Source organism: Camelina sativa, chromosome 1 (assembly GCF_000633955.1).
Source record: "Camelina sativa cultivar DH55 chromosome 1, Cs, whole genome shotgun sequence".
Classification (NCBI taxonomy): domain Eukaryota; kingdom Viridiplantae; phylum Streptophyta; class Magnoliopsida; order Brassicales; family Brassicaceae; genus Camelina; species Camelina sativa.
The window spans coordinates 11,474,190-11,487,722 of NC_025685.1; the positions used below are offsets into that span (position 1 = coordinate 11,474,190).

At 36.2% G+C, this 13,533-nt stretch overlaps 1 protein-coding gene across 1 annotated transcript; it reads left to right on the forward strand.

Annotated features, from left to right (window-relative positions):
- On the forward strand, window positions 9,834-12,140 carry LOC104788038 (auxin-responsive protein IAA7). Its single transcript, XM_010513720.1, has 5 exons — window positions 9,834-10,186; window positions 10,643-10,893; window positions 11,149-11,284; window positions 11,606-11,667; window positions 11,754-12,140. The coding sequence occupies exons 1-5, from the start codon at window positions 9,948-9,950 to the stop codon at window positions 11,792-11,794; spliced, it is 729 nt and encodes a 242-aa protein (XP_010512022.1). The 5' UTR covers window positions 9,834-9,947; the 3' UTR covers window positions 11,795-12,140.

Below are 13,533 nucleotides of genomic sequence, written 5' to 3' on the forward strand. Positions count from 1 at the left end.
ACGTGATGACTTGAGGGTTCATTGTAGGGGCCCTACGTGGTGACTTGAGGGTTCATTTTAGGGGCCGGAGTTATGCTTCGCGTGCAGAGCTGGTTGAGACTGCAACAGGGATTGAGGAGGATATCCGGGCATANTAGGGTGACCAGGGGGATTCCATAAGTGTGGCCGAAGGGGGCAGTGTTGATGCTCCAGTAGCCGGTGATGTTAGGGCCCCGGGTGCGGGTGTCCCAGTTGGTGGAGTCTCGGGTGTCGACTTTGCGGGTTTGCTGGCACAATTGTTAGAGCGGTTGCCACCAGTGGCACCGACTCAGGCTCAGGTAGTGCCACCAATGGTGGCGGAGGAGTGGCAGCCAGTGGCTGCGGATGTGGGGGTCCATTCTCGTTATATCAACATGTTGACATAGATGGACCGTATTGGTACTGAGCGGTTTTCGGGAGGTACAGATCCTACCGATGCGTATGCGTGGAGGACGAGTGTGGAACGTAACTTCCATACTCTGAGATGTCCTTACTGGGGTCCACTATTTGACTGGTTATGCTCAGTTGTGATGGAGTTCTGAGGCCTTCTACCTCCACGCGGCATTGCTCCGTTAGGCTTTCGCCCATTGATTCATAATTTTCAGATGTACTAACAAGTGCATCAAGTCTTGGGCTGACATCATCTTGGAGTTCAACCGCAAGTATTTCCCTAGGGAGGCACTGGATAGGTTGGAGGTGCAGTTCCTTCAGCTAGCTCAGGGGACTTAATCAGTGCGGGAGCTTGACTTGGAGTTTAGTCAACTTTTGAGGTACAGGGGTCGGGATATAGAGTCCGAGGAGGCCCTACGTGATGACTTGAGGGTTCATTGTAGGGGCCCTACGTGGTGACTTGAGGGTTCATTTTAGGGGCCGGAGTTATGCTTCGCGTGCAGAGCTGGTTGAGACTGCAACAGGGATTGAGGAGGATATCCGNTGGATCTTTAGTTTATGGTTTTGGAATTATTACGGTTTACTTGATATTGGTTATTGGTTTGTTGGTTATTTATTGGTATTTGTTATTCCGCTGTTAGTGAGACTGCGGACCAGAGTGTGACAGCAGAGGGTGTTGGCGAGTCGTAGGGTGACCAGGGGGATTCCATAAGTGTGGCCGAAGGGGGCAGTGTTGATGCTCCAGTAGCCGGTGATGTTAGGGCCCCGGGTGCGGGTGTCCCAGTTGGTGGAGTCTCGGGTGTCGACTTTGCGGGTTTGCTGGCACAATTGTTAGAGCGGTTGCCACCAGTGGCACCGACTCAGGCTCAGGTAGTGCCACCAATGGTGGCGGAGGAGTGGCAGCCAGTGGCTGCGGATGTGGGGGTCCATTCTCGTTATATCAACATGTTGACATAGATGGACCGTATTGGTACTGAGCGGTTTTCGGGAGGTACAGATCCTACCGATGCGTATGCGTGGAGGACGAGTGTGGAACGTAACTTCCATACTCTGAGATGTCCTTACTGGGGTCCACTATTTGACTGGTTATGCTCAGTTGTGATGGAGTTCTGAGGCCTTCTACCTCCACGCGGCATTGCTCCGTTAGGCTTTCGCCCATTGATTCATAATTTTCAGATGTACTAACAAGTGCATCAAGTCTTGGGCTGACATCATCTTGGAGTTCAACCGCAAGTATTTCCCTAGGGAGGCACTGGATAGGTTGGAGGTGCAGTTCCTTCAGCTAGCTCAGGGGACTTAATCAGTGCGGGAGCTTGACTTGGAGTTTAGTCAACTTTTGAGGTACAGGGGTCGGGATATAGAGTCCGAGGAGGCCCTACGTGATGACTTGAGGGTTCATTGTAGGGGCCCTACGTGGTGACTTGAGGGTTCATTTTAGGGGCCGGAGTTATGCTTCGCGTGCAGAGCTGGTTGAGACTGCAACAGGGATTGAGGAGGATATCCGGGCATAGTCAGTGGCGGCTAGCCCAGCAGTTCAACCTAGTAAGGCTCAGCACCAGAGAGGTTCTAGCAAGGGCGGTAAGCCTATGCAGGGAACCAAGAGGAGGTGGGAAGCTAGGAAGACGTCGATTGTGCGGGTTGCTTCAAGTGTGGGAGCAAGGATCACAAGTTTGCTAGCTTTCCTTAATTAAAATTAAAAGTATAATTTTATGCTTTTAATTTAATTTTGATTTATTTTTTAAATGAAATATTAGATGGAAATTCTGATTCGTTGAAAGAAGAGGGGGTGAATGGAGAGGTTCACCCCTAGGGGTGAGCCTAAGTATTTTTTTTTGTTTGGCCTTTGTGGCGGTTCTGTTTAGGACATTTGTTTGGCCTTCGTGGCAGCCCGTGGGGCAGTGAGATGATCCTTGTGTGGTCATGAGGTATTCGAGTGAGGGGATATGTGGTGTGTAGGACATTTTGCTGTCTTACGCGAGCCATAGGAAGAAAACCTGTATAGGGATAGGAATCAGACGTGTTCAGAATTTTTTGCTCGCGACTCTTGGGGGACTTCGTTCTCCTAGTACCGCCATATTCTAAGACTTTGTGGTTTGGGAGTGTGGTTGGTATATTGACTTCGGATGACGATCCGAAGACGCGCTGTAGGGTGACGATCCGAGAGACGAATATTGGATTTTTCTTTATACATTATGGCATGCGGGTTTAGGCCCGATGAGGAGCCAACATTATGGCATGCAGACTTAGGTCTGATGAAGAGCCAATAAAAACTCAAGGTTTAGGCCTGTGAGTAAAGGAAAGTCCAAAAGTCGAGAGCAAATAACGCCTGGAGTGTGAGTCTATCACCTAGAGGTGACCTTTCGTATATCGGTCGGAGGAGTACGGGCCGTGGAGTCGGTAGCACATGATTCCTTGGCTGAGTGGTGTTCGAGATTCAAGGACAAATCTATTTTGGTTGGGGAGAATTGTAATGCCTGCGAACCAAAACTCTGCGTTTTGGGGGTGAGTGTCGGTCGACACCACTTATTTCTGGTTCGACCAAATTGATTTAATTATCGATTTGGACCGGTTTGGTTTAAGGGAAACCATTGGACCAAGGTTTAAAAAGGAGAAAACAACCTAGGGCCGTGTTTTTGTTGTCTCACGCCGCTTTGTGAGAAAACAAAAGAGAGAAAACTGTTCTTGAGGTTCTAGAGGGAGATTGTGAGATTTTAAGGCTTTGTGGGCGAGATCTTGTTGTGGGAGTGAGATTCAAGCCTAGGAACGTGTGGGAAGCTTGCTGGGAGTGTGGATTCGTTCATTGTTGGTCAGAAATTTCCTGCAAAGAGGTGAGTGCATGACCATGGCTAATCTAAGCCCTTGATTTCCTTGTTCTTTCTTTTTGTTGTTGTTTTGTGTGTTTTCTTGTTGGGGATTGGTTTCTACAGGTTCGTAAGGATGATTCCGGCATGGGTTGGAGTATTGGACGATTTGGAAGAGGTTGAAAAGCGAGATCCGACTCTCGGCTTCGAGCGGATCGCAGTTGCAAGATGGCATCGATCGACACTGTGGGGTAGTGTCGGTCAACACCAATGATAGTGTCGGTCGACACCTCCCTTCCAGCGAGATGATGTTCGTTTTCCTGGTTTGTGTGTTTTGTTTGTTGTTTGTGTGGAACATTGGATCATTGTTGCTTGTGTGTATAGCCTAGTAGATGGGAGGATTGCCTCACTGAGTATTTATCAAATACTCATGCATCTCAATTTGTGTTTGTGGTGTAGGTAAAGGCAAAGTGTGATCGTGGAATCAAGACGATGAAGAGGAGGATGTTCTAGGGTCTCGCTTGGTTGTTGTCTGGCTTTTGTTAGATTGCTAGAGTTGAGTCTTAGAATGTTGTTTAGAATTGCTGGTTTTCTGGTTTATGTTGATTTGGATCTTTAGTTTATGGTTTTGGAATTATTACGGTTTACTTGATATTGGTTATTGGTTTATTAGTTATTTATTGGTATTTGTTATTTTGTTGTTGTTTGTGATTGTCGTTAGGTGACTAGTGAGTATGAGACACTAATTGTAGTTTATTTATTATTATTATTTATTATTTTTTAAAAAAACGGGTCTAGTGGGGTGTGATAAACTGATACACAAATTATTTTTAATAATAAGCATGAAAGAGTTATGATTAAATTTAGTAGGTTATGTTATGACAACAACACTAATATAAATCATTAGATCTAAATCACTTCTATTTGATAGGTCTGCTTACATATTGTCACTATCTACCGACATTAGGAATTGTATTACACAATTTTTAGTACGTTAACAGTATATATATCATAATTGTTACATTAACAGTACGAATAGCTTTATAATTATGATATATATTTATATATGTATGTATATCATAATTATATGTAAATGGAAATACGTATTTTAGTAATACAATTTATATCCATTTACACATAATTATGATATACATATATATATATATATTAAGATTCATAATTTCTAAATTACCCATCTATACATGTATGCGAGCACAATCACTAGTTAGTATACAAATGTAAGAAATAACCGATGAGATTCAAAAAATAAATTTGTCTTTTTCATTTATACCTTTATAAAATAGTTAATGTACTATGTGGATGACTTAAAAAAGAGAGACATTTTCTGCTCTTTTTAAAATATCAGAAAGATAAAAAGAGATGTCAAAATCAGATCCAAACTATATAACCTTGACGATGTCAATGCGTATTCACACTAACACTAGGAGTGGCTTCACCCTCAAGAATACATTTCTTTAATCAGGCAGTTCAGTCTATGTCTATGTTTAACCATTTTACTTATGGTTGAGAGGCTTTATTAAAACTAAAAAATGATAGTAATAAACTTATAACTAATAACCGTATACAGACTCATATAACTATTCATTATTTCTACTGTTATATAATAATTAAAATATTATATTTCTACACTTTTGGTTCTTACACATGCGCTAATTAAAGATTTTAATTAGATCAAATTTTAGAAAGATAGAAGGGAAATATAGCTTTTGTCCCCATGTTTGGCTAACTGTAATCATCCCAAACAATCCTTATGATCTAATATAACATCAGTTGAACAAAAAAAAGATCAAATTTTAGAAAGATGATGTAGCCGCTGAATTAACTAGGACATTGCGATATTTTAAAACTTCGTTTATGAGATTCAAAAAATACACAAAGATCTATCATATGATATCGAAAATTGAAAATTATATATGTGCACTCGATGACAAAAAACCATGAAGGGGACATTGCTTTTTAAGTCAAAAGCTATTTGACAAAAGATCGAGGCGATTTACTATAGAATATTGTTTCTACCGAGATTGATCGTATCAACCGCTAAAAATTATCAAAAAAATTTTAAGGAACCAGATATTATATCGAATTGCTCACTGTATAAACCATTTGCATTCGCATCCTTGCACATAACAGCTTATAAACTCTAAGAATCGAAGGTAGGTATTGTACATGTACATCTAATATTTATAAGCTCATAATAAAGAAATAAATCTAAGTAAACATATTCATTATTTCTTAGCTGATGATAATATAAGAGGTGTTACAAACTTAAAACTAACTGAACTTATCGTAGCATTATTTCTTACATGATGAAGATTTCTATTTACATAGGAGATAAAAGAGAAAACATGTACTAGAAAATTGAGGATTGGGTTGGTGGAGTGGTATAAAGAAATGGTTAATGGGTGAGGGATGTTGACAAGGCAAAGACAAGAGCCTGATTTGATGGGGTTTGGTATGTTTCTTTCGACGTGACTTGTCTCTCCCTCTTCATCACTCACTCTCATTTCCTAAGAGATTAAAGGACTCTTAAGAGATTGAAGGAATCTCCAAGTCCAAGTGTTGAAGTGTATATTCATTCAGTCGCGAATTTCAAATATTTCAACTAGGTTTGTGCATTTGACCACAGTTTATATCTTAATGAATTGTACAAGTGTTACTACCGTGGTTTAAGGGGAATTTAACTTGTAAATATTTTTGTTAGAGTTATAAATGATTAGAAAAACTAGGCTTACACATTTGGGAGATAGGATCAAGGAAGATCGGAGAAAGATCAAAAGTGGGTTAGCTAGTTTAAATAATTAGGTAAAATTAGTATTGAATATGATTATTTTAAATAATCTCAAATACATTTGAGTATTTTTATATAATTTTGGTAATTTTTAGATGTTTAATTATATATAAATGTAATACTGATAGTCGTAGTACTCATATCAAAACCATTTTCCGTACAATATAAGAAACTGAACAAAACAAACATCTACTATATTGTAGGGTCTGCTTAAAGACTAGGTACTTTGAATGTGTATTTTAGATTTTTTTGTCCATCAATACTGTAAAATACTAACAAAAGCGAGATAACATTTATGCTTCCAAAATGTTAAATTAATTGTAAAATATGTGTTTCCAAAATTCAGGCCACAATAACACAAGTTTTATAGTTCCAAAAAACTACAATAACTCATTGAATTTTTTATTTTTTTGACTAAAGATGATATCTGGACTGGAAAAAATGTTTAGACGAATCCAAAAGGTCGTAGGATCTAATAATGGTAGCCGATATGAAAAAATTATTAAAAACTTATCTAAATCTAAGGAGATTAATGAATCTCGGCTAAAGTAATAGACTAAAGCAATAGGTATATATTACTTATTTATAAGTTTAGTAATTCTTAATTTAAAAGTAATAATGCTTTTCTAATTTTTATTTTTAAAAAGACAAAGTATAAAATAAATAAAATAGTGAAAATAATTATTAGGAAAAAGAAAATTGGTTTAGCTTATACTGTTGGATGTTTATCCCTGACTAGACTTAATAAAACCGGTCAATTACCGGAAAAAATGGGCATACTTAAGATTAAAAGATACTATTACCTGTCTAATCCATGTGCTATTCATATTTTATGAACTGGGATCGGGCCATTTGTGTTTCAAGTGTTTCTATTCTTTTGGTATCTAATGATTAACTAAAAAACAATTAGACAAAATTGACTCCTATCTTGCTATATTTACAAACTCAAACAATTTAATAATTTATCAGTATGCAAATAAATATTTTCACTAATCCATGCATGTTTTCTGTCGAATTAAGGTACGTTCATGTGGCTTTACATGATTGGAAGTTTAGGGAATAAATTTTCTAAAATTATGTATATCTAATTAATATGGAATATTTATGATCAATTGATAATTTCATAAGTATCACGGATATTGAGGAATATGTTCATCACTTCAGAGTAAGATGGTCAAAAAAAAATACAGTATTTATTATCAGTGTTATTATTTACGATAACTCGTACAGTATTGTTGTAACTATTTTTACAGAATGTTGAGTTCGAAATTGTGGGATATTTCTATAATTAAAATGGTTTTTTTTCAGACATGCATGTACTGAATGTACATATGCCTTTTTATATGGTCAAACAGTTTCTGAAATATACAGGTTTACTAGTTCCCTAAGTCGGGTTTCATGCTGACATTTATAATAAATGAACTAACTCTGTAATTCTCTTCAGAAACTTTTTTTTTTTATTTTTTAAATCCATAATGTCCAAACTTTTTCAAGTAGCTAAAAACTAGACATATGTAATGGTAGAGTGTTTGACAAAAAAAAAATGTAATGGTAGTGTACATTGCTCTGAGATTCTTCATGGAGTTCTGGTCAAGTTTTCTATGAGTGATACAATTAGCCAAAAGTCAGATCTAGTGAAGTGCATAATACTTTTTGCTTTGTTTGATTGATTATATAAATGGGAATCGATGGTAAGTCCAAATATGGGATATTCGAAAGAAACCAACAAATTTTACGTCAAAAAAAAATAAAGTTGTGGTGGTACAATAATTAAGAGCGTTTTGGTGCCATGTTCGGTACGGTTGGCCACTTTGATATTGATATGGTTTGTATTTTTTTAGTTAATTAGTTTAGATTTCAAATCAAAACACTTGATTACAAGGATGCATAACACTCTAAATCACTAGGTAGCTAAAACACATGTCAATCTTGCCGGTTGAACCGGATAAAAAATCAGTGGTAGTTCAATCCATAAGATTACGGCCACTCGTGAAAGAAGATTACTAATATACGACTTTGGCGAGTTACAACTCTTCACGATAAGATGTTTCGTCTAAATAATTTCATAGTGGTTAGAAGAATTCTGAATTCCCAATGTTATCATTCACCCAAATAAAGGCGTTCTTTTCATAACTATTATCTTTTTCCTGAAAAACTGTTTTCATATAAAATGTTATTATTAATTAATTAATAGTTTAATACTATGAAAGTTACAATTATCTCTTTCACTTTCAAAATCGAAGTGTCTATAATATGTTTATGCTCACGTGTAACTCTAAATGCTGTAAGATAGATTTTCATCGAGCTTCTCCCAACTCCCAAAGAACCATCCTCATTTCTCGTCGTCAGCCATGATGCAAATGGCCCTTGAATACTATTTTTTTTCTTGTGTTGGGAAGAAGAAGATTGAAGTTACTCTACACTCAGTGTCCTCACTTAGAACATGAACCTAGACCAACAAATAGATTCTCCGTTTATATACCACAAATGTCTACTCTTTTATTATGAGTCTGTTATTATTATTATTATTTTTTTTCCCATTTGTTTAGTAGTAGCCTGTATTATTATTATTATTATTTTTTCCCCATTTGTTTAGTAGTAGCCTGTATTATCTATTCATTACGTTTAACTAACACATTTAATAACCAAGATGGTACAGAATAAAACGGGAGACCGTATGCAATTAAATTAATATATATATATATATATATATATGACTGGTATTGCTCGACACAAACTAATTATAATGTTTGACCAATTTGATTAACGGAATTTCACCGCCCAATTCCACTTGCTTTGTATGCGATGAACAGTTGACCAGAGGAGACATTGTGTACCAAATAGGCTATTATTAACAAATCTCACAAAGGAGTAATTAATACAATTCATACATAGACACGTTGAGTGTTAGGTCCCGATCAGAGTTTAGTAACACAAGAACACGAGGTCTTTTTAATAGGTAGTTATGACTACCTTCTATGGTTGCTTTTTATTGATTTATGTAGAAGAGACTATTGAGTCCCAAGAGATAAAGATAACACCAGGAGATAACACCAAAACCATAACAAGAATATCCAAACTAAAATAAAAAAACCAAAACACCAACACCACGTTCCCGAAGCTTCTTCACCGCCTAATCCACATAACGTGGGTTCGGCCTTCTGACACGTACGGGCCTTCTATCCTGCGCAAGCCCATCATTGAGAGAACTTATTCTTTTTTTCTTTTACAAACAATCTGAATTCGTTTCTTACTTTATATAGTAGCTAGTAGTATTATAAACTACCTAGCTACAGTTATATGTGCTCAAGCTAGCTAGCTTTATACACAATAGATCCTAATGAATATGTGACCTTCCTCGTAATAAAACATAATTTCCCAAAACAAAAAAGAGAAAAACATAATTTCCCGGTCACTAATCAAAAACTTTCTAGCTGGATGATTAACTAAACAAAATTATCTCAACTTAAATTTGTAGTAACAGAGAATAAGTGATTACCTAATATCTAATCAAGCCCACGCAGTGGCGGATCCAGCCAAAGTTTGGATCAGATGCAAAAAGAGCAAAAATTATTTTTAGAAGAGATTTGAACCCTTCACCTCTTGAATTATGTGGTGCATTCATTACCACTAAACCACTTATATCAACAATGTTAATACAAAATCAAACTAGTTTTATATTTTATATGGTTCAGTTGCACCTCGTCCAACCTATGTGGGTCCGACCCTGGGCCCACGTGTCATAAACCCCACATATGAAGAAAAAAAGAGAGCAAAGGACATGCACATGCAATTACACGAATACATACACCCCACCACCATCCTCTCTCCCTTATATTATTATTGCCCCTTCCCTCTCCTTTCTTCTTCCCCTCTTACCTCTTCAGAGAGAGAAACAATACATTTCTAATCCACTACAAGTAATTAATATGATCGGACAACTTATGAACCTCAAGGCGACGGAGCTCTGTCTCGGCCTCCCCGGTGGCGCTGAAGCCGTTGAGAGTCCTGCCAAATCGGCGGTGGGAAGCAAGAGAGGCTTCTCCGAGACCGTTGATCTCATGCTCAATCTTCAATCTAACAAAGAAGGCTCCGTTGATCTAAACAACGTCGCCGCATCTACCAAGGAGAAGACTCTCCTTAAAGACCCTGCCAAGCCTCCTGCTAAGTAAGTTACATATATACATGTTTATTTATATATTTATTTTTTCCTGGAATACGTATCAACAATTTGATCCACACATGTATAAAACATATAGTTATATGTCCTCCAAAATTACAAATATTGTGAGGGGACTATAAACATGCGAACAAAATACAAATTCTTGAATGTTAAATATTACATATATACTTTCCATATGCATAATCCTTTTTTGTTTGGGGTTAAAACTTAAAATATATGTAAAACTTTGATATAAATTTGTTTTCTAACAATATTATACCAAGAAAATAATATAATAATAATTAAAGTGTGGTTGATGCTTAAACACCAATATATACATGCGTACAAGCAAACATGAATAATACATGTTATAATCAAGCCAATATGGTCCATAATGCATGGTAACTAATAATAATAACATCGGTTGATTTACACATTTATAAATAATGCTGTTGTCTGTAGAGCACAAGTGGTGGGTTGGCCACCTGTGAGGAACTACAGGAAGAACATAATGACGCAGCAGAAGGCCAGCGGCACGGAAGAGGCCAGCAGTGAGAAGGCCGGCAGCGGCAGTGGAGGAGCGGCTGGAGCCGGCTTGGTGAAGGTGTCCATGGACGGTGCTCCATATCTCAGGAAAGTTGACCTCAAGATGTACAAAAGCTACCAGGATCTCTCTGATGCCTTGGCCAAAATGTTCAGCTCCTTCACTATGGGTACGTGTTAGACATTTCCTATCGAAAAGTATGGAAAAACTAAATTGGTATATAACAAATATATTATTTACTATATCTATTCATATATACAAACTCATGACGCTGACCAAGATAGAACGACACATTCGCATCTTATACATATGAACAAGATGTAATCAAGCTAAATGTGTAGACTTAACTATGTAGTATATACGAATAATGACATTATAAGCACATAAATTTATATGATTTTTGAATGTCTTGAATAATTTCAAGGAAACTATGGAGCACAAGGAATGATAGATTTCATGAACGAGAGCAAGCTTATGAATCTCCTCAATAGTTCTGAGTATGTCCCAAGCTACGAGGACAAAGATGGTGATTGGATGCTCGTCGGCGATGTCCCATGGGAGTGAGTCAAACTTAATCACTAACGTTTCATATTTTTTAACTTATAACTTGACTCATTAACCACATTTCCGAAATTGGTAGAGACACAGCCAAAGATACTCAACATCCATGTTTGATAAATAAGTACAACCATGCATTGGTTGGCAAGAGACAAGAGGATCTTTCAAATTATACAATAGTATCAATAAGTTTAGAGCTCATTCCGTAGCTGGCACAACAACTTCTTCTCACCACTTATTTCTTAAAACCTTATAGAATAAGCTTTTAATGTTAACGACTCCTATACTAATGTTCTAACCGTAAACTTGAATATCTCTTTCAGAATGTTTGTCGAGTCTTGCAAACGTTTGCGCATTATGAAGGGATCTGAAGCAATTGGACTTGGTACATCCCTAACTCTTTAATTTTTATTTCATTTTTTCCTTTCTATTTAAATAAATGTTAATTATGTTATCTTGGCTTTGTTATAGCCCCGAGAGCAATGGAGAAGTACTGCAAGAACAGATCTTAGAGTCAAAAAAAAAAAAAAAAAAAAAAAAAANACTATCAATGCTCAACAATATGACGGGTTCTTGATTTTATATGTATTTTTTATATGATTTTATGTGGTTTTCTCCCTATATATATGTGTGTTGTAATTTTAAATACTTGATGGGAATATAGGGCAATAGTATTATTTTACCAGTAAGATGTGGACAAATTTGTAATGTGACCAAAAGAGAGGAAACTTCAAAATCTCTGTGTTTGTGTCATATTTATTGCCCCAACATGTGTCTGTCGGTTTGATGATCAATCACAACTTGATATATATGCATATATAAATTATGTGTATGTACATGTACATGTGTTTTGATCCCTACTATGCCTCTTGTCGTTTCTTGTGTGGGTTATTATAGTTTTATTTTTCGCAAAATGAATAATTACTTGTTATGTTAATGACATCTTAGCTTATATTTCGTTCTTTCTAAAAATAAAACTTAATTATCAATATGTTAAATCTGCTGTGATTCATCATAATATTTGTGACAAATTTGCAATGAACTTTTGATGCGAAAGCTATATTGGAGAAGATTTGTGTGTGTGTGTGTGTAGCAATTATTGAATTTATAGTTTGCAATGTTAAATAACCGTGCGTGTAAAATGACTGTCTGGTATTGGAGGTAGTCGCAAAAAATGTAACGGGAGATATGTGGATACATTGATCTTTCAAGCCTACTAATTACAATATTGTATTAAACAAGCCACATACTCGTTTTTTTTTTTTTGGTTTAAATGTTACACATATTCGTAGTATTGGTAAACTTTTTGTTAACATGAGAAGTGTTAGTTGGCTTTAAGAATCCGACTTCGTATCGACACTTACTCGAAGTCTTTAATCAATCAACATATCCACGAACAAAAAGTAGAAATCAAAGTTGGTTTGTTGTCATTTCGTCATAAATTGAAATCCTAATTTTTTCGGACATGTGGTCCGTAATCTGTCATATTATAAACTAACTGATGATTATACATGTGTGGCAGATTTACAAGATTAATTAAGCCATCTCTCCAAAAATATGTTGTTTTCCTAATTTCAATCCATGTAAAAGATATTCATTAATTATAAACAACTTTTTGTATAATTAATTTATTATACACTCCCACAAGAGGACATAAACTTAGTCCAACAGTTTTAATATTCGAATATTTCGTTCATATTTACAATTTGTTGACTTACGAGTTATTATGGTTCTTATTGGTTGATAAATCATTCATATTTAATAATCTCATCTAAATTATGTAAGTCGTTGATGCTTCCAATTAGTTCCAAACAGTATAATTTGACCTCTTTTGCGCTCTAATTTTGTGGGAGGAATTTATTAAATTCAGGGCCCATGAGGGTTAGGGAACAAGAGCATGTGGATGTTCATGGGTCTTTTAATTCATATGGCAATTATGTTATTGTAATTTGTACCCTATTTTCCCGATCACGAGAAGAAAGTTTCATCCTATTTTATAATTTGTCTCAATGTTTTGTGTCATATTCAAAATTTAATTATACTAGCATAAATATAGATATAGTATATGCCCGATCATTTTATCGGAAAAAATTAACCAAACCAAGGTCAAACGTGCAATATGATAATGACTTTGTACCCAAACAAAAACTAAAGCAATGCGCAATCTTATGGGTCCTAATTAACTAATTTTTAAACACCAACAATATTTGACTATTTAATTCTTCTTATGAATAGTAACTATACTACGTAC

Excerpts from the sequence above, each read along its gene's own strand:
- LOC104788038 (XM_010513720.1), top strand. The coding sequence starts at position 9,948 with ATGATCGGACAACTTATGAACCTCAAGGCGACGGAGCTCTGTCTCGGC. Across the intron at positions 11,285-11,605 it reads GTCGGCGATGTCCCATGGGA|AATGTTTGTCGAGTCTTGCA; the intron begins GTGAGTCAAACT and ends TATCTCTTTCAG. Across the intron at positions 11,668-11,753 it reads ATCTGAAGCAATTGGACTTG|CCCCGAGAGCAATGGAGAAG; the intron begins GTACATCCCTAA and ends GCTTTGTTATAG.